General features: G+C 46.6%; 3 protein-coding genes across 5 annotated transcripts in view; 2 read left to right on the top strand and 1 right to left on the bottom strand.

Annotated features, from left to right (window-relative positions):
- dnajb12a (DnaJ heat shock protein family (Hsp40) member B12a) overlaps nucleotides 1–7,662 on the top strand; it is a 32,875-nt gene extending 25,213 nt beyond the window's left edge. Inside the window, exons 6-9 of the mRNA XM_070865573.1 lie at nucleotides 911–1,020; nucleotides 4,205–4,377; nucleotides 6,288–6,443; nucleotides 7,249–7,662. Of these exons, the coding sequence (XP_070721674.1) occupies nucleotides 911–1,020; nucleotides 4,205–4,377; nucleotides 6,288–6,409 (405 nt within the window). The 3' untranslated portion in view covers nucleotides 6,410–6,443; nucleotides 7,249–7,662. The remainder of the gene's footprint in view (nucleotides 1–910; nucleotides 1,021–4,204; nucleotides 4,378–6,287; nucleotides 6,444–7,248) is intronic.
- Nucleotides 7,663–8,987: 1,325 nt separating this feature from the next.
- anapc16 (anaphase promoting complex subunit 16) lies at nucleotides 8,988–13,106 on the bottom strand. Its single transcript, XM_070865572.1, has 3 exons — nucleotides 12,876–13,106; nucleotides 10,254–10,328; nucleotides 8,988–9,358 (listed from the first exon to the last, which is right to left on the bottom strand). Exons 1-3 carry the CDS (start codon nucleotides 13,006–13,008, stop codon nucleotides 9,243–9,245), a joined length of 324 nt encoding a protein of 107 aa, XP_070721673.1. The 5' UTR covers nucleotides 13,009–13,106; the 3' UTR covers nucleotides 8,988–9,242.
- A 275-nt stretch (nucleotides 13,107–13,381) lies between these two features.
- The window catches only part of ascc1 (activating signal cointegrator 1 complex subunit 1), a 57,133-nt gene continuing 49,396 nt past the window's right edge, over nucleotides 13,382–21,118 (top strand). Inside the window, exons 1-6 of one of the 3 annotated variants that reach the window (XM_070865569.1) lie at nucleotides 13,382–13,604; nucleotides 15,082–15,251; nucleotides 16,147–16,246; nucleotides 18,670–18,919; nucleotides 19,035–19,197; nucleotides 19,332–20,132. In XM_070865569.1, coding sequence (XP_070721670.1) covers nucleotides 15,140–15,251; nucleotides 16,147–16,246; nucleotides 18,670–18,919; nucleotides 19,035–19,197; nucleotides 19,332–20,002 — 1,296 coding nt within the window. In that variant the 5' untranslated portion in view covers nucleotides 13,382–13,604; nucleotides 15,082–15,139 and the 3' untranslated portion in view covers nucleotides 20,003–20,132. Of the gene's footprint in view, nucleotides 13,605–13,662; nucleotides 14,236–15,081; nucleotides 15,252–16,146; nucleotides 16,247–18,669; nucleotides 18,920–19,034; nucleotides 19,198–19,331; nucleotides 20,133–21,118 lie in introns of those variants that run through there. The other 2 variants (XM_070865570.1, XM_070865571.1) reach the window with 2 other exon arrangements.

The raw sequence follows: 21,118 nt of genomic DNA, 5'->3' as shown, positions 1-21,118 counted from the left end.
CCTTTAGGGAAGGAAATCTGCTGTCCTTACCTGGTCTGGCCTGTATGTGACTCCAGGCCCAACGTGGTTGACTCTCAACTACCCTCTGAAGTGCCTAGCAAAACACTCGGTTGTATCAAGCCTGTCCAAGGCACTAGGAATGGGCAATAAATGCCAGCCTTGCCAGTGACAACCACATCACAAGAATTAATAATACAAAAAAACATAATGATTTCAAGAAGGAACTAGGCAGGTTCTTGTCAACAAAGGGATTCACGGCGATTAGAAATGTACCAAGGGAATACTGTAGATAAATGGACTAGACAGACTCTCTGAAACTGTTACAGTGCTTGACCAATTCTTTATGTGGCACCAACATCAGTGTCCTCGTCCAGGCCAACATTCCCAGCATTGAAGCACTGACCACACTCAATCAGCTCCGCTGGGCAGGCCACATAGTTTGCATGCCAGACACGAGATTCCCAAAGCAAGTGCTCTACGCGGAGCTCCTTCATGGCAAACGAGCCAAAGGTGGCAGCAGAAATGTTTCAAGGACACCCTCAAAGCCTCCCTGATAAAGTGCGCCATCACCACTGACACCTGGTAGTCCCTGGCCCAAGACCGTCCGAAGTGGAGGAAATGCATCCGGGAGGGCGCTGAGCACCTCGAGTCTCAACGCAGAGAGCATGCAGAAATCAAGCGCAGGCAGCGGAAAGAGCGTGCAGCAAACCTGTCCCACCCATCCTTTCCCTCAATGACAGAGTCTGTAGCTCTCGTATTGGACTGTTCAGCCACCAAAGAACTCATTTCAGGAGCGGAAGCAAGTATTCCTTGATTCTGAGGGACTGCCTATGATGATGATAACGAATTCTTTATGTATGTGTAACATTTATAACGTGTTCTTGATTGGATTGCTGTGTTTATTTTGCAGGGTGGTCTGGCACTCTTTGTACAGTTAATGCCAATCCTGATCCTGGTCATTGTCTCTGTGATCAGCCAAATGATGGTGTCGAGCCCTCCCTACAGCCTGAGCCACCGGCCGTAAGTAAAACATAGAAACATAGAAACATAGAAAATAGGTGCAGGAGTAGGCCATTCGGCCCTTCTAGCCTGCACCGCCATTCAATGAGTTCATGGCTGAACATTCAACTTCAGTACCCCATTCCTGCTTTCTCGCCATACCCCTTGATCCCCCTAGCAGTAAGGACCTCATCTAACTCCTTTTTGAATATATTTAGTGAATTGGCCTCAACAACTTTCTGTGGTAGAGAATTCCACAGGTTCACCACTCTCTGGGTGAAGAAGTTCCTCCGCATCTCGGTCCTAAATGGCTTACCCCTTATCCTTAGACTGTGACCCCTGGTTCTGGACTTCCCCAACATTGGGAACATTCTTACTGCATCTAACCTGTCTAACCCCGTCAGAATTTTATATGTTTCTATGAGGTCCCCTCTCATTCTTCTGAACTCCAGTGAATACAAGCCCAGTTGATCCAGTCTTTCTTGATAGGTCAGTCCCGCCATCCCGGGAATCAGTCTGGTGAACCTTCGCTGCACTCCCTCAATAGCAAGAATGTCCTTCCTCAGGTTAGGAGACCAAAACTGTACACAATACTCCAGGTGTGGCCTCACCAATGCCCTGTACAACTGTAGCAACACCTCCCTGCCCCTGTACTCAAATCCCCTTGCTATGAAGGCCAACATGCCATTTGCTTTCTTAACCGCCTGCTGCACCTGCATGCCAACCTTCAATGACTGATGTACCATGACACCCAGGTCTCTTTGCACCTCCCCTTTTCCTAATCTGTCACCATTCAGATAATAGTCTGTCTCTCTGTTTTTACCACCAAAGTGGATAACCTCACATTTATCCACATTATACTTCATCTGCCATGCATTTGCCCACTCACCTAACCTATCCAAGTCGCTCTGCAGCCTCACAGCATCCTCCTCGCAGCTCACACTGCCACCCAACTTAGTGTCATCCGCAAATTTGGAGATACTACATTTAATCCCCTCATCTAAATCATTAATGTACAGTGTAAACAGCTGGGGCCCCAGCACAGAACCTTGCGGTACCCCACTAGTCACTGCCTGCCATTCTGAAAAGTACCCATTTACTCCTACTCTTTGCTTCCTGTCTGACAACCAGTTCTCAATCCATGTCAGTACACTACCCCCAATCCCATGTGCTCTAACTTTGCACATCAATCTCTTGTGTGGGACCTTGTCGAACGCCTTCTGAAAGTCCAAATATACCACATCAACTGGTTCTCCCTTATCCACTCTACTGGAAACATCCTCAAAAAATTCCAGAAGATTTGTCAAGCATGATTTCCCTTTCACAAATCCATGCTGACTTGGACCTATCATGTCACCTCTTTCCAAATGCACTGCTATGACATCCTTAATAATTGATTCCATCATTTTACCCACTACCGATGTCAGGCTGACCGGTCTATAATTCCCTGTTTTCTCTCTCCCTCCTTTTTTAAAAAGTGGGGTTACATTGGCTACCCTCCACTCCATAGGAACTGATCCAGAGTCAATGGAATGTTGGAAAATGACTGTCAACGCATCCACTATTTCCAAGGCCACCTCCTTAAGTACTCTGGGATGCAGTCCATCAGGCCCTGGGGATTTATCGGCCTTCAATCCCATCAATTTCCCCAACACAATTTCCCGGCTAATAAGGATTTCCCTCAGTTCCTCCTCCTTACTAGACCCCCCGACCCCTTTTATAACCGGAAGGTTGTTCGTGTCCTCCTTCGTGAATACCGAACCAAAGTACTTGTTCAATTGGTCCGCCATTTCTTTGTTCCCCGTTATGACTTCCCCTGATTCTGACTGCAGGGGACCTACGTTTGTCTTTACTAACCTTTTTCTCTTTACATATCTATAGAAACTTTTGCAATCCGTCTTAATGTTCCCTGCAAGCTTCTTCTCATACTCCATTTTCCCTGCCCTAATCAAACCCTTTGTCCTCCTCTGCTGAGTTCTAAATTTCTCCCAGTCCCCAGGTTCGCTGCTATTTCCTTGAGTTCATACCGTTACTGGATAAAATCCGATTCCTCGTCCATTTAAACTTCTGGCAGCTCCGGAGAAGATCGGGTCTCTTCTTTAGCTTGAACATTCGGTATTAAAGCGGGCAAGTTTATCATAACATATCAGTTTAAGCTGGAAAGAGAGATAAAGTATTTGATGTGGCAGGTTGCAGACACCTTCCCAGGATGAGTTAGCTGCTAGAGCTGAAGGATAAACAGGTGCCAGAGTCCTTGTGGGCTCTATATGCTACGGGCCCATGCCGGTAGTGTGTCAAGTATTGATTTCATGTGGTTAGGAATTTTTAGAGTCCATCTCATACCCTAAAATTACAACAACAACAACTTGCATTTATATAGCACCTTTAACTTGGTGAAACGTTCCAAGGCGCTTCACGGGAGTATTATACAATAAAAATTTGACACCGAGCCGCATAAGTAGAAATTAGCCCAGGTGACCAAAAGCTTGGTCAAAGGAGTAGGTTTTAAGGAGCGTCTTGAAGGAGGAAAGAGAGGTAGAGAGGTTTAGGCAGGGAGTTAGAGCTTTGGGCCCAGGCAACAGAATGCACGGCCATCAATGGTGGAGCGATTATAATCAGGGATGCTCAAGAGGGCAGAATTAGAGGAACGCAGACATCTCGGGGGTTGTGGGGCTGGAGGAGATTACAGAGATCGGGAGGGGCGGGGCCATGGAGGGATTTGAAAATAAGGATGAGAATTATGTAAGAAAGGGTCTTGTGACATCCCTTCCTCCTGTAAAATGCTTCAGTGAATTTATCCAACAAGTTGCATTTATATAGCACCTTTAATTTAAAACAAAGTCCCAAGGCACTTAAAAAAAATTCATTAATGGGATGTGGGCGTCGCTGGCAAGTCCGGTATTTATTGCCCATCCCTAATTGCCCTCGAGAAGGTGGTGGTGAACCGCTGCAGTCCGTGTGGTGAAGGTGCTCCCACAGTGCTGTTGTGGAGGGATTTCGAGAATTTTGACCCAGCGACGATGAAGAAACGGCTGACATGTTCACAGGCAAAAGGACAGAAAGTGGAAGAGGCAAAAATTGTGTTTTTTCTGTCTTCATTTGCAATGCAAAGTAGAATTACCTATGTGTGCTTTGAGCTATAAATAGCACTAATCGTTTGCCATCTATGAGCGAATTCTAATCTTGAGCTGGCTTGTATTCCCAGGTCTGTTGGTCACGTTCACAGACGGATGACAGAAGTACTGAGGGTGCACTACTTTGTGGCAGATAAATTTGCAGAAGAATATACAGGGCAGAACCTAAAGCTGGTGGAACGGAATGTAGAAGAGGATTTCATTGCAAACTTGCGGAATAATTGCTGGAAGGAGAAACAGCAGAGTGAGTAATGGATCGGTTGGGGGTGGCAGAATGGTTTTGTGCGTAGAACGATGAACTGACCAGGCCAAACATAAAACAGTGTGCAGTCCAGAAGATGCATAAACCAAAGTCACCGTGTATCCCAGCAACTCTTTATCTTGAAAAATCTTCATACTTTATATTAAAAGTAGTTTTTAATTTATTCTATGGATATGGGAGTCACTAACAAGGTCAGCATTTATTTCCCATCTCTAGTTGCCCTCGAGGTGGTGGTGGTGAGCCGCCTTCTTGAACCGCTGCAGTCCGTGTGGTGAAGGTGCTCCCACAGTGCTGTTAGGGAGGGAGTTCCAGGATTTTGACCCAGCGGCGATGAAGGAACGGCCGATATATTTCCAAGTCGGGGTGGTGTGTGACTTGGAGGTGGTGGTGTTCTCATGCACCTGCTGCACTTGTCCATTTAGGCGGTGTAGTCTGCGGGTTTGGGAGGTGCTGCCGAAGAAGCTGCAGTGCATCTTGTAGATGGTACAGACCGCAGCCACGGTGCGCCGGTGGTGGAGGGAGTGAATGTTTAAGGTGGATGGGATACTAATCAAGAGGGCTGCTTTGTCTTGGATGGTGTCGAGCTTCTTGAGTGTTGTTGGAGCTGCACTCATCCAGGCAAGTAGAGTATTCCATCACACTCCTGACTTGTGGACAGCACGGTCCTACAAACATCAGCGAGATAAATGACCAGATAATCTGTTTGTGATGTTTGAGGAAAGATTGGGCAGTACACCGGGAATATCTCCCGTTCTTCAAAATTGTGCCATGGGATCTTTTACATCCACCTGAGGGCAGACGGGGGCTCAGTCTCACATCTCATCCAAAAGACCGCTCCTCCGACAGTGCAGCACTCCCTCAGCACTGCACTGGAGTGTCAGATGAGATTTTGTCCTCAAGTTTGTGGAGTGGGGCTTGAACCCATGACCTTGTGATTCAGCTGAGAGTGCTACCCACTGAGTCAAGGCTGACACCTGATTACATGGTATAACACTAAAACTGTTTGTTGTTTGATTTACTATGAGCAACAGCTTAGAAAATTCACTAAGTGTATAGAGAACATGTTGGAAATGCTTTATGAAAAATGGGAAGGCTGTTTTAATGGAGTAACTAACAAGCACATACTCAGTTTATATCTTAAAAATGTTTTGCAAAACTGGGACAATTATTTTTCTGAGTTTTGATTATGTTTCTCATGGGATAATTCTGCAGATTTAAGTTGGTTCCTTGCAGGCCAGAGTGATGAGGAAATCAACCTGCAAACACAATTTATAGGGCATGCTGTGAGGCTCCATGTCATGTGTGTTTATTTAATCATGTTCCGTGATTATTCAGCCAAGTACATATAATCACATACCTTCATGAAAATAGATAGTCTTGGGTCAGTGAGGTGTTGTGTCTTTGATCTGCCATTTGCTGTTCTTGTCTCTCATGTGGGGAGATGCTAAGCAAAATTCACAAGCTTGCTGATAGGCAATGGGGTTATTGCACCTCCCTCCCTACAGCTCCTTTAAGTGGATGGTTGACAGACCAATTTATACTCTTGGGTGGAGGGAGAGGAGGCCATTATTTGGAGACAACAAGGTTATTCCAGGGCTCTGACTAATATTCCTCGTTTAATCAGTATCAACAAAAACAACCTAAATGGTCATTCACCTCTTTAATATTTGCAGGCTGCTACTGCATGCAAAATGGCTATTATGTTGTCCACATAAGCCACTGTTTCAAAATTGTAGTGCTTTGCAAAGCACGATATGAGAGCAAGTACTTATCCTGTTCTGCCACAGTTGCTGATAATGGACAGTCTGTGTTGACAGAGGTCCAAAATCACAATGGGTGTTTGTGGTACAAAATTGTACGTTTTCTCTAATGTTTTTATTCTGTCTCTACAGAAGAGGGGTTGTTGTACCGTGCCCGCTATTTTGGAGATGTTGACCTGTACCAGAGAGCCCAGAAAATGAGCACACCGAGCTGTACCAGGCTATCGGAGGTTCAGGCTTCCCTGCATGGTTAGAAGAGAGTCTGCCACCTTAATAACCAGAGACCAGGTACGTCCGATAGACACCAACATTCATGCACTCTCACTTCTTTGTCAATTGAGTGTGCGGCAGATACAGAAACTCATTAGCGCATCGAAGAGCCTACAAACCAATCTCCCGGGATTTTACAGATAGCTTCAGTTTGCCCGATATGGAGTCTGCACTCTCCCCTTGTCGAAACATATGCCGCACAGCTAAATCCAGAGAACTTATGCAGTTGGGCAAGGACCGAGTCTAGATGGACTTCCAACTCTGCACAACAACTTGTATTTATATAGTGCCTTTAATGTAGTAAAACGTCTCAAGGCACCTCACAGGAGAGTTAGCAAACAAAAGCCACAGAGATATTGGGGCAGAGCTTGGTCAAGGAGGTAGTTTTAAAAGGAACATCTTAAAGGGGAGAGGCGGAGGGATTTAGGGAAGGAATTCCAGAGCTTAGGGCCTTGGCAGCTGAAGGTATGGCTGCCAATATCTGAACGATAAAAATCGCTGGGGTAGGGCTGGCAATTAACCAGCCACAGATTGGTTGCACTTATGCCTCTGAATACATACAGTGAAGCAGTTTGGTGTTAATCACATTCTCTTTGGCAGCTCTGTGATTTTGGATCACAGCTCGGGAATATTGCTACTGTTAATCAGCACTCCTGTCCCTGTTTATGGGAGAACTGATGGTAGCTCCATCAATGAAGACATTTTGAGAGATCAACAAACTTTGATTTTTGTTAAATTTATATATAGGATATATGTCACCTGTTTTTGTCAATTACTCTTTCAAATTATTTATTTATTCCCTCCGTATTCTCACTCGATACAGCGACGGAGACGATGATTACTAAAAAAAAAAGACCCTTGACATTTGTCTTAAGACTGGATTTTGATTAGCCAGCAGCACTGCTGAAAATACTCTCAGCCTATGAGCACCCCCACCGCTGGACTTTTATTCATGAACTGGAGCAAAGCCTCCTGGACAATGCCCTGCCGTACAGACTGCAAAATACTCGATTGGGTAGGAGACTGGGACATCGGAAAGCAGGAGAGACATGACTACGCATGAACCAAGTTTGTACATGTGCACTGGTCACTTCTAATGGAACGATCAACAAATGTGTTGAATTAATGATCTGGAAATGATTTATAGTTGTATATACATTGTACTTTACGCAGGGGCTGAAATCAGTTGTAACTTATTTTGCTCTTCTATAGAAATAAATCTGTACTGTGACAAATACCCATGTCTCTGCATTTAGTTATCCACATCTGCCACCTGTTTGAAGATTTAGAAACCATTTGGGGAGACTTCCGAGAGCACCATGTTGTCTGGCTCAGAGTACATTACTTAGGTGTAGTTGCAGGATCCTGCAAATCCATTGGCAGGATAGGCCCACCAACGGCAGTGTTCTCGCTCAGGCCAACATCGAAGTATTGACTGCGCTCGGTCAGCTCCGATGGACGTGCCACATTGACACCAACAGGTCTTGATGTTCTGATTTAGGTTTTGTCCACCAGCAGCACTTAACAGCCTATTACAAACCTACAGGCCTATGAAATTCAGAAAGAAAATAAGACAAGACAAACGGAGCACAGTTGTCTCAACTCACAAGCTACGGTCCTTAATTTGGATACTCGTGATCCAAGATGATTTCTCCAGGATCTTTCATTGTGTATTTTCTTTATATATAACCACTTGCGGTTGATAGCATTTAACATAGCGCAAGATCCCAAAGGGACACCATGAGGCAAAAGCGCAGTAGAAGAGATAAAACACAGTGTGGTTAAAGGGAAAAATTCCAGACATGGGGCTGAAATGGCTGATGGACAAGCCTGGTAAATTGCAATTAGTTTTAATGGCCCAGAATTTGCTGGGAAAGTAACGGCAAGTTTAATGCGCACGCTGTTTAGTGTGCAAAAGACCCGGCAATTTGTGGATACACCGTGACTTGTGAATCGTCACAAGTTGCTGCATGATTTGGTGTGTCTATCCGCCCAGTGGATTTGCAGGCTCTTGCAGAGGTAGTGCTTTGAGGTGCCTGCTGTATTCAGTCCACGTCTCTGAGCCATATAGGAGGGCAGGTATTACTATTGCCCTGTAGACCATAAGTTTGGTGCCAGATTTGAGGTCCTGCTCTTCAAAACACTCTATTCCTCAGGTGAGCGAAGGCTGTGCTGGCACACTGGTGGCGGTGTTGGAAGATAGATTGTTGGTCCCATCACTCACCAAGGTCACATGTGCCCCATTACCAACTTCCCCATCCAGCAATTTGCACTGCAATTTTTTTTGAGCTGAAAGATGAGGGGGAGGCGGTGGGGAATCCAACTTACAGGTTATGCCACGAAATGCCCCGCTCCAGAAAATTCTGCCCCAATTACTACAAATCTGATCTGTATTTGATGAGTTGGGCCACCAGTAGTTTGCTAAAGATTTGCTCCCTTGATGGTCTGGCTTCCAAACACAAATTGTGAATATCATAAGTGGAATTTCAGTCCTCCAGCCCTTCAACCACCAGATGCTCGCCTTTTCCAATCTAAATACAAATCTGCATTCAGCCCAAGAAATTAGTTTGTAAAATGTCAATTTATTAACTAACACAATCTGGCTCTCACAGATCCATACATCATTTAAAAAAATCTTTAATGTCCCAAACAAACCCCCTGAACACAGAACCCCAACGTCTATTATGTACATTTAAAACCGTATTCAAAACACTCACTAGTGCACATTTTTTACAGAGAAGAATACTGTGCGTTTCTCCCACAATTTCAATCTGCCAAAGCTTTCGAAGTGGTGAAATAAGCCGAGTCTGTTTCATCTCATCCAGAAGAAGGAGTGAATCCCAGCAGCTGCTCGATTGGTTTGTAGCGCCATTCATCTGCCTCCAACTCCTCCACCAAACTCGCCAGCTTCTCCATCCGTGAGCACTGTTGCTCTAAGGGGGAACGAGGGGGATAAATTGAAATTATAAAGCGGAAGTCATGTTTCAGTTGCAAGCTCACTATTTGTTTTGGTATGTTTCCAAACAGGCATTGTTCTTCAGAGCGGTAGCTTGTTTCCTAATGACAAATATGGATTTCAAGGGCCGTAACCTACAGAGCTACGCACCAAGAGCTGGAAAGTGGAATTAGGCTGGATAGCTCTTTTTCGGCCGGCGTGGACACAATGGGCCACCTATGGTAAATTTCTATGATTCGATGAAATCTGACTGAGTCCCTTAATATAAAAATGGAGCTTTAGTTTCCCCTTCCAAGTCGATCTCACATTTATTGATTTCTCCAGTGTCAGCTTTGGCACAGTCGCCTCTGAGTCAGAAGGTTGTGAGTTCAAGTCCCACTCCAGGGACCTGAGCACAAAAATGGAAATTGGAAAGGTGCCGTCTTTTGGATGAGACGTTAAACCGAGGTCCCGTCTGCGCTCACGGCACTATTTCGAAGAGGAGCAGGGGAGTTATCAACGTCACAAACAGATTATCTGGTCATTATCACATTGCTGTTTGTGGGACCTTGCTGTTCTTTGAAATATTGCCGTGGGATCTTTTACGTTCGCCTGGGTTTAACGTCTCATCCAAAAGACGGCACCTCTGACAGTGCAGCTCTCCCTCAGCTCTGCACTGAAGTGTCAGCCTAGATTTTTGTGCTCTGGAGTGGGACTTGAACCCCATAACCTGCTGACTCAGAACCGAGTGTGCTGCCCACTGAGCCACAACTGACACTACCACACAATGACATACCAAAGAATTTTTTTTGGGGGGGGAGGAGAACATTTGCTGTACTAAATATAGTCCTGGTTCCGATTGTTGCGTTTCCACTGCTGCTCTGTGACCTTACCTCGTTTGACCTGCCTCAACGTGTGAGCCACCTGATAGCTGAAAACTGCTTCACACAGGAACCTCTCGGTGGCATCTGTCAAAACAGAAAGGAACAAAGCGTTGAAACACAGCCCACCTCATTTAGCAACATGTACACACTCGCAAATTCTCCTGCATGCAGATTCATTATTCTTTCTCCTTCATCGCGTAACAAAGTTATTTTACAACAGTGAGTTATGGATAACGAACCTCTCGTACACAGTGCGCCCCAGTTGCATTTAAACTGCCCGATTGTCGTAAACAAAAGCTTGACCAGAGGTAGCTTTTAAAGAGCGATGCAACAGAGGAGGTAGAGGATTTGGGAGGGAATTCTAGAGCTTAGGATAAGGCAGCTGAAGGCACGGCCACCAACAGTGGCGCGATGGAAATTGCAGACGCGCAAGGGGCCAGAATTGTAGGAGCACAGAGATCTCGGAGGCTTGTGGGGCTGGAGGAGATTAGAGATAGGGAAGGGTGAGGCCATGGAGAGATTTGAAAACAAGGATAACTTTAAAAAAAAAATAAACAGAGGCGCTATACAACCGGCAGCCAATGTAGGTCAGCGAGCATAGGGGGTTAAGGGTGAGCGGGACTTGATGCGAGTTAGGACATGGAGCAGGAGTTTTGGATGAGCACGATTACAGAGATTGGAAGCAACATTCCCTCTAAGCTGCACAGCTAGAGGTTGTGCACAGACCGGCTCAGTAGCTTTTACGTGGAAAAAAACATGCGTGCGCAGAAATTTGAATCTTTTCTGCACCCTTTCCAAGGCTCTTCACATCCTTTCTAAAGTGCGGTGCCCAGAATTGGACACAATACTCCAGTTGGGGCCGAACCAGTGTATTATAAAAGGTTCATCATAATTTCCATGCTTTTGTACTCTATAACTCTATTTATGAAGCCCAGGATCCCGTAAATATTTTTAATTGCTTTCTCAAACTGCCCTGCCACCTTCAACGATTTGTGCACATATACCCCCAGGTCTCGCTGTTCATGCACCCACTTCAGGATTGTACCCTTTAGTTTATATGACCCCTCCTCATTATTTCTACCAAAATGTATCTCTTCGCACTGTTTGGCATAACATTTCATCTGCCACGTGTCCGTCCATTCCACCAGCCTGTCTACATCCTCTTGAAGGCCATCACTCTCCACCTCACTGTTCGCTATACTTCTAAGTTTTGTGTCATCTGCATATTTTGAAACTGTGCCCTATACTCCCACATCCAAGTCAATATATATACACATATATACACACACCATATATACATTTATTCACATCATATATCATAGGCAGTCCCTCGTATCGAGGATGACTTGCTTCCACGCCAAAAAGGGATGAGTTCACAGGTGTTCCAATGTTCCAGCTCCCGAATCAATATTCCAGATCTCGAGCTACATGTTGAAGGGTGGAAGATGCCTGTGCATGGGATTTTTAAAATCATATATATTAACATGTCTCTCAATATAAAGGCCTGGTAGCGGGCCAGGTTATCCCCACTGGCCCATTACACTGCCTACAAAACCGCCCGTCCTTGTATCAATTTGGATATATGACTTTCTATGCTGTCATTTAAGTCATTAATAAATACTGTGAATAGTTGAGGCCCCAGCACAGATCACTGCGGGACACCATGAGACACCTCCTGCCAATTTGAGTATCTACCCAATATCCCTACTTCCTGTCTCCTGCTGCTCAGCCAAGTTTCTAACCAGGTCAACAAATTAGTGCCCTCAATTCCATGGGCCTCTACCTTAGATAACATATCATCATAGGCGGTCTCTCGTATCGAGGATGACTTGCTTCCACACCAAAAAAGATGAGTTCACAGGTTTTTTCAATGAAGGTCCTAATATTCCAGATCCCGAACTACATGTTGAAGGGTGGAAGATGGCTGTGCGTGGATTTTTTTTAACGTGGGGTGACCGTTGCACACCAGCCACCACACGGGCTTGACAGAGCTAGGTGTTGGTCCAGTGGTTAACCAGGACGACTGGAGACCTGCTCTGCTGCACGGACCTAGTGCGCGCACACATAATCGCACAGTGTGGGCTGCCCCTGGGCCCTCGGCTCTCCTGGGCCCCCGATCACGTCCCTCTACAATTGAGTTCAGAAGAATGAGAGGTGGTCTTATTGAAACGACAAGGTGGATGCAGAGAGGATGTTTCCCACTCATAGGGGAAACTAAAACTAGGGGACATATTCTCAGAATAAGGGGCCGCCCATTTAAATCTGAACGAGGAGAAATTTCTTCTCTCAGAGGGTTGTAAGTCTGTGGAATTCTCTGCCCCAGAGAGCTGTGGAGGCTGGATATATTTTTAGATAGATTTTTGAGCGATAAGGGAGTCAAGGGTTATGGGGAGCGGGCGGGGAAGTGGAGCTGAGTCCATGATCAGATCAGCCATGATCTTATTGAATGGCGGAGCAGGCTCGAGGGGCCGTATGGCCGACTCCTGCTCCTATTTCTTATGTTCGCATCACATCCATATTTCCATCTCTCTCTCTATAGAGCCCGGGCAGCGGGCCAGGTTACCCCCGCTGGAGGCCCGGGGCCTACCTACAGCCCCGAGGCCTAACCCCACGCCACGCCTAGCGCCTCACCTTCCAGCAGCTCCCCGGCTCCTTTGGGCGAGGTGAAGAGCACTTTCCGCGGCGGGCTCAGCTCCGACACCCCGAAGCCGCCGCCGCCGCCGCCCGCCGCTGACGAGGACGAAGACGACGCGGAGGCGGCCATCGCCGACACGCTGCCGTCAACCGGGTCCCCGTCCTCCGCCTGCTCCGGCACGCTTTACGGCGGAAGGTCCGCTTTTACCTCACTTCACAACACCCAGTGAAGGATGTGGGGGGGGAGCGGGAGAATCTGGACGATGCCATTCCCATCCAAGGGGAGGGGTGGAACAACATTGCTTACTGCATTTTAACATAAAGAAACTGATCATTTTCGAATGAATTAAACATTTAAATCCTTTAACTTAACATTATCATATATGTTCAAAATCCGTTGTTGGGAAAATAGACCGGCGTGCAGTAAATGTCTCCATTTATAAAATATATACCCCTGTATTTGTAATTAGGAGCGGCCCGGCGCTGCTGCATTTATTCGCTTCAGTCTGTCGTGGGGAAGTGTATTTTTTTCACACCGAGTTAAACGGAATCTGTGCGAGCAGACTAACGCCATACAGATATATATATATATATATATTATTGATGAAAATGTGGTGAATGTCCGACCTGTGTCCCTTGCAGTGAGCTGCTCCATTTACCCAGGGGAAGGATTGTACAGACGGACACCGGAAGTGACCGAGTTAGGGGACGGACCGGGGAAAAGAGGTATGGCCTACTCCTGTTCCTATTATGTATTATGTAATTTTTTATGTTGCAGCCCCTGTTCCAATATTTGAAGGGGCTGCTCCTCAAATTCTGGCTGCACTTCAGTCCCACGCTCCTGATCTTTGGGCACCCTGTGCGGAGGGGAGCGGGTAGGACCGAGGCCCTCCTTGTCGGACTGCTCCTGGGCACGGCCAAGGGGGCCACCAGCCGGTCCAGGCAGCGGGCGGTCGAGGGGGTCGTTCAGCCCCGACTGCCTGCCTGCCTGCCTCTCTTCCGCGCGTACCTCCGAGCCAGGGTGTTCACCGGCGTGCTCGTGGCCTTCCGCGAGAGGTGGGCGCCGGAGGGACTGGAGTGCATCATTTCAACCGGGAACAGAATTTTAATTTTATTTTTTTAAGGTTCCCTTTTTACGTTTATTTGTTCATTTGCGGGTTCTAGCCGTTGGTCCCCTTTAGCAAGGGGGCGCTTGGCCTAAAGTTATAACTTAACAGAATTGTAAACATCTTTCAGTTGCACATTAACCCCTGTCCGTGTGGTAAAATACAACAACAACTAATTGCATTTCTGTAGCACCTTTCATGACCCCAGGATGTCCCAAAGCACTTCACAGCCAATGGATTACGTTTGAAGTGTAGGCACTTTTATAATATAGAAACATCGCACAGCAAGAAACAGCAATGTGACAATGACCAGATAATCTGTTGATTGAGTAATGAATATTGGCCCCAGGACACCGGGGAGAACTCTCCTCTTTTTCAAAATAGTGCCATGGAATCTTTTACATCCACCTGAGAGAGAAAACAGGGCCTCGGTTTAACGTCTCATCCGAAAGACGGTCCCTCTGCACTGCACTGAAGTGTCAGCCTGGATTTTTGTTCTCAAGACTGGAGTGGGACTTAAACCCACAACCTTCTGACTCAGAGGCGAGAGTGCTCCCCACTGAGGCATGGCTGACACTACTGTAACAGCAACAACAACTTCCATTTATATGGTATCTTTAACATAATAATCAGAGCCACATAAGGTTCCCTCTGGATGGTGAGTAGGTAACAAGAGAGAACCTAAATTTAAATTCAGCAAAAGAGCAGATGAAGAGGTTAACAGATTTTTTTCTGCATTGGGATATTAGGGCTCGGAGTTCCCTTTCAGCAACACTGATGCAATCAGAATCCATAACAGCTTTTAAAAGGGAAGTGGATACATATTTCAAACATATTATTTTTAATTGTATGGAGAAATGTCACGAGAATTAGGTAGTTCTTTCAGAGAACTGTCACAGGAATAATGGGCAGAATGGCCTTGTTCTGTTGTGTTTATCAGGTGGTCCTGTTGTTGTGATCTGTGAGTGAGAGTTGTTGAGGGTGAAACTACGGATGAGCACGTTCCTGAGGGTTCTCTACTTTTTAATTAATCTGAAGTTTCATTGACGCTTTCTGTGTAGTGCAAATCTTGTTTACTTTGTTTTATTGGCCAGCAGAGCTTGCATTGTGTTTTACCCAGAGCTGGCTGTGCCCTTGGGGTGAGGACGAGATACAATGGAAGTTCTTCGGCCGGTATTGATCAATATTGATGGACGGATTTACCGCAAAAACCATGTGAAAGAGCAGGTGTTTTCGAATGAGGAAGAGGAAGACATTACGTGCACAGGTACCTGTAAGCACAGACTATAACTCTGCCTGTAAACATTGTCAGCAAAAAGTACCAATGCTTTTCTTCCAGTGAGCTTTGAAGGAGTATGTTACCATATTATAGTCCTGTTGCGTATATATGTCAAATACTGCCTGGAAGTGTCTCAGTTTCAGATGAAGAAGGCCATTTCTCGTGTTCCCATTGCAATGTCTAGCTATTTCTTAAATACATCCAGTATTCTGGCCTCAATTCACTATTCCTGGCCACCTGTTTCAGCTGTTGATCACCCTCCTGTGGATCCCCTGCAAATATTAGTGCTCTCCTGGGGACCCCCCTGCCCAATACTGGTGCACTCCCGAGGTCCCCCTGCCCAATACTGGTGCACTCCCGAGGTCCCCCCGCCAATACTGGTGCACTCCCGAGGTCCCCCCGCCAATACTGGTGCACTCCCGAGGTCCCCCGCCAATACTGGTGCGCTCCCGAGGTCCCCCCGCCAATACTGGTGCGCTCCCGAGGTCCCCCCGCCAATACTGGTGCGCTCCCGAGGTCCCCCTGCCAATACTGGTGCGCTCCCGAGGTCCCCCTGCCAATACTGGTGCACTCCCGAGGTCCCCCTACCAATACTGGTGCACTCTCGAGGTCCCCCTGCCAATACTGAGACACTCCCAGGGTACCCCTGCAAATACTGACACACTCTTGGGACCCAGTGTTCTAACCTCTGAAAGGCAATGTCTGCTATTGTTGTTGCAGAGAAGATCTTGTAATTAGTACACAACAGGAATAATGTGTTTGTTAACCAGCAAATACAAAATAAAAAATATATAGCATACAGAATTCTGTCACAGTACTCCTTGTGAATTGGAGCTCAGAGGTTCAGTATTATTGTTACTGATTTATGATCTTTTTTTTGCAGAAGTTGTGGATTATATAGATGAGCCTTGTGACTCTGTGCTTATCGAGCAGACAGACCGAGGCTATCGATGTACCATGGATGTGCCCAGCCCTCTTTACAAGTGAGTTGTTACTATTTGTGATTTACAGATTTGAAGTGCCGAAACCTACAGGGCAACAGACCAAGAGCTGGAAAGTGGGATTAGGCTGGATCGCTCTTTCAGCCGGCACGGACATGATGGGCCGAATGGCCGCCTTCTGTGTCGCACATTTCTATGAATCATGTTTCTGTTCACCTGAGACTAAACCGTGCCCCTTCCCAATCCAGTCTGGTGATACAGGCGACCGTAGGAAGTTGTTCCAGTGTCCAGGCCGATTGTTGAGTCTAGTTCGGTGGACATATTCAAAAGGGAGTTAGATGTGGCCCTTGCAGCTAAAGGGATCAGGAGGTATGGAGAGAAGGCTGGGGTGAGGTACTGAGGTTGAATGATCAGCCATGATCATATTGAATGGTAGTGCAGGCTCGGAGGGCCTAATGACCTGCTCCTGCACCTATTTTCTATGTTTCTATGTTCCTCCCTCACCCAAACACCACCAAAAACAGGTTAATTCGGTTTTGATCTCACAGCTGTTCGTGTGATCTTAACTGACACATTTGCCTGCATAGTGCGCCACTGATCTTCTAAGTAATTCATAGAATAGTATAGCACAAAAGGAGGCCATTCAGCCCATCAAGTCCGTGCCGGCTCTTTCGAAGAGCAATCCAATTGGTCACACTCTCTCGCTCTTTCCCCACATCCCTGCAACTTTTTCTCCTTCGAGTATTTATCCAATTCCCTTTTGAAGGCTACCACCCTGTCAGGCAGTGCATTCCAGATTCTAACTCGCTGCGTATAAAAGGTCTTCCCCATCTCGCTTCTGGTTCTTTTGCCAATCACCTTAAATCTGTGACCTCTGGTTAGTGACCCTTCAGCCATTGAAAACTGTTTCTCTTTATTTACTCAACACCCTTCATGATTTTGAAACACCTCTATCAAATCTCCTCTTAGCCTTCTCTGCTGTAAGAAGAACAACCCCAGCTTCTCCACTCCCTCGTCCCTGGAACCATTTTAGTAAATCTATTCTGTACACTCTTCAAAGCCTTCAGGTCTTTCCTGAAGTGCGGAGCCCAGAATCAGTCACAATGCTCCAGCTGGGGCCGAACTAGTGTTTTATCAAGGTTTAGCATGACTTCCTGTCTTTTGTACTCTATGCCTCTATTTATAAAGCACAGGATCCCCTACCCCTTCATGTGAAACTTTGTCAAAAGCCTTTGGGAAATGAAGATGCACCGCACCATAGGGCTTCTCACAGTCCATAAATGTGACGTGTTTTGAGACTCGAGTTGTGATAAGGTGCTATACAAATGGAAGCTTTTCCTCTTTCTTTCATTCGCATTTAGGGATGTTGTGATAAATTGGTAAACTGAAGGGTTCTGACGAAAAGTCTCTACCCAAAATGTGAACCCAATTTTATTTTCTCTTTTCAGATGCTAATGGGCCTGCTTGTGAGCTGCTAGATTTTATTCCAGATTTGTGAACATTAGCAATTCATTTTAACTGATCTTAAAAAAATATTGTCATTGACTCTACGTGATCAGTGAAATTGTTCTTGGGATTACAGGAACAAGAGGAGGCCATTTTAGCCCCTTGAGCCTGTTCCACCATTAAGTGAGATCACGGCTGATCTGCGACCTAACTCCATATACCCGCCTTTGTCACATATCCCTTAATACCTTTGGTTAACAAAGATCTACCCATCTCAGATTTAAAATTAACAATTGATCTAGCATCAATTGCCATTTGCAGAAGAGAGTTCCAAACTTCTACCACCCTTTGTGTATAGAAGTGATTCCTAATTTCACTCCTGCAAGGTCTGGCTCTAACTTTTAGACTATGCCCCCTTAGAGCCTGAATTTATAGATCAGCCATGATCTTATTGAATGGTGGAGCAGGCTCGAGGGGCCCTATGGCCTTCTCCTGTTTCTATTTCTTGCGTCCTTATGTCCTAGAATCCCCAACCAGCGGAAACAATTTCTCTCTATCTACCCTGTCTGTTCCAGTTAATGGCCCCAAATTTCCCCAGCCGCTTCGAGCGGCGTATCTCGATGTGATGCGCCGACTTCCTGGAGGAAAAAAAGCGCCAAAAATCGACCTCTGAATTTGGCTGCTCCCTCGTCGTCCGGTTCCATCGGCGTCACGCAGCAGGGCTTGGGCCCAGCTTGTTGTGCAGTGCCGGCAGGGGCACGCATGACCGTTTGAGTGTGCGCGCAGGCGCAATGGGCGGTTCGGTCTACGCGCATGCGCAGTGTAACAGGAAGCTTGGCAATCAGCCGATTAAAGGGAGAGCGTCCTCAGAATAAGTGGCTATGGAGCATATATAAAGGTGAGGTCTGAATATTGATTTTTTTTTTTGTGTGGCTGAGGGAAGTGGAAAGGAGTGCTGGATAGGTTTCAGAGAGGTGCAAGTGTGATCTTTGAACATTACCTGCGTTTGAGTCCAATAGACAAATGGCGCCAGATCGTGCAAGACGAACCAAGAATTTCCTCCATGAGGAAGTGGAGAAATTAGTGACGGTTATTGAGGAGAAATGGCTGAAGCTGGATATCAGCAAGAGCGGTCCGTTAAAGGTCTCCCCGAAGGAAATGCGAAAAAGATGGAACCTCATTGCCGAAGAATTCTCCGCTGGGGTCAACACCGCAAGATCTGGAAGCCAGTGCAAGAAGAAATGGCAGGATATTGGCCAAGTAGTGAGTGTAAGTAATATCTTCATCTTTTAAATTGAATTGCAGTGGAAAATGTGAGCATCTGTATGTGTCCCACCCATCAGAAGTGCACCATGTCTGACAATTAACATTTTCATCTTTGCAGAAGAAATTGGCCCACAACAAGAGGGAGAGAACTAGAAAAGGAGGAGGTAAGTCAAATCTGCACCAACTGACACCCCTGGAACAGAGGGTTGCTGCCTTGCTGACTTGCACTAGCAGAAAAAGAATAAGCTCTGCACAAGCTGGACCCACATGCAAACGTGAGGGTGAGTCATTAAAATGCATAGTGGCCCTTCAAATCAACCTGCTGACTGGCCTGCTCCGCGTGAGACTACTCATGCCACCCGTCCTGCCCCCTCCTGTGCTGCTAACCATTTGACTGTTGTGTTGTCTTTTGCAGAAGAAGACGACACTCCTCAAGATCCTGTGGATCCAGATGCTTGCGCTCCAGACCAAGGCGGGTGGGGGGGCGGGGGGTCCGTGGAAATGTGTGCTCAGGAGAAAGTTGAACACGCTATCGATCAGAACATATCACAGGGCAACACACTGCCGGAACCCTCCCTTAGCACCTCGGCAACCTTCCATGGGTTCACACCTTCCGAGGTCGCAGGTCCGAGTGGCGGTCGGGAAATGCATCTTGGGACACCCAGTCCCCCACCGTCCCAGCCTGCGCCTCGCACTGGAGGGGTGCCACTAGACAGACCCACGGCGAGGGGAAGGAGAAGCCGACTGGTCTCTCCAGAGAGGCAGCCCTCAGTAGAAGTTAATCAGATTGTTTCATTGGGTGAGGAGACCAACGCCCTCACAAGATCACTCATTGCGGCCGTCAGTGGGGTGCGTGATGAGGTTGCCACACTATCGGGTGAAATCTCTGCACTGAGACGGGAAGTCAGGGCGGGCATTTCAGAGGGTGCGCAGACGATGGCAGATGCCATGAGAGAGCTGGCTTCTGCAATAAGGGCACAAAGGCCGGAGACTCAAATGTCACTCCCACTTCACTCCACGCACCAGCCACCGGTCAGACCCAAGCCGGGCCCCCAACACCCCCCACCACCATCACCGACCCTATAAGGAAGTGCACTTTCCCCGAGGTGTGGGTGAGGGATGGGTGCAGACTTTCTTTCCTGTCGTGACTGTTGTTGTTATTTGTATCGTTGAAGTTCACTGTAAAATTCACAATAAAACATATTTTGCATCAAAACTGAATCATCCTCCATTAGGACCATGCAACATTTAGGGTCAACTGTAAAAAGTAAAAATATCTCATCCCTACAGTCATGCATGCCTGCCGCCCTCGCCCTGGCGGGAGGGCTAGCTGGTGCGTTCTGCAGTCGACAAGGTAGGACTGCTCTATTTTCTGTAGCTGATTTATCTTTCATTTATTTGTGGTGATGTTGTGAAGGTCTTTAGAGCTTTGGAATCCTGTAACTCATGTTTCCCCCTCCCCCCCCACTTTCTCTGGCTACCTGCACTGATTTCTTAAATGTAGCTAACATTTTTCTGTGCCTACAAAAGTGGCCACATACACTGGCCTAAGTTAGTTTGGAGTAACTTTCAGCTGGCCAAATTTTCTTCTATGGCCAGAAGAGGTGTAAGTGGCTTGTCATGACCCCTTTTGGAGAGAACAAACTGAACTAAAAGAAAAACCTAACTAACTGACTTACATTGGAGCAAGTTAAATGGGGAAATTTGCGATTTTTAAGTTACTCTTTTTAAAAAAAAATGCTACTTCAAAAAAAAAGGGGCAACTCTTGGGGAAATTTGGGCCCAATATCTTGAAAACTTTGATCAAACCACCCCCTGAATTTCAGGGAATACAACTCTAGTTTGTGTAATCTCTCCTCGTAATTTAACCCTTGGAGTCCAGTTATCATTCTACGCTACACTCCCACCCTCTTGGGAGCAAGAAATAAATCGCAACTTACATGCACAATGTTCTAGACTCGCACTCAATCAGCTTCGTTGGGCAGGCCACATTGTTCGCATGCCAGACACGAGACTCCCTAAGCAAATGCTTTATGCGGAGCTCCTTCACGGCAAACGAGCCAGAGGTGGGCAGCGGAAGCGTTACAAGGACACCCTTAAAGACCTCCCTGGTAAAGTGCGACATCACCACTGACACCTGGGAGTGCCTGGCCGAAGGCTGCCCTAGATGGAGAAATTGCATCCGGGAGGGCGTTGAGCTCT

The sequence above is a fragment of the Pristiophorus japonicus genome, chromosome 22 (assembly GCF_044704955.1).
Source record: "Pristiophorus japonicus isolate sPriJap1 chromosome 22, sPriJap1.hap1, whole genome shotgun sequence".
Classification (NCBI taxonomy): domain Eukaryota; kingdom Metazoa; phylum Chordata; class Chondrichthyes; family Pristiophoridae; genus Pristiophorus; species Pristiophorus japonicus.
Note: the sequence above shows the minus strand (reverse complement) of the source record. Positions and strands in the feature narration are given on the sequence as shown.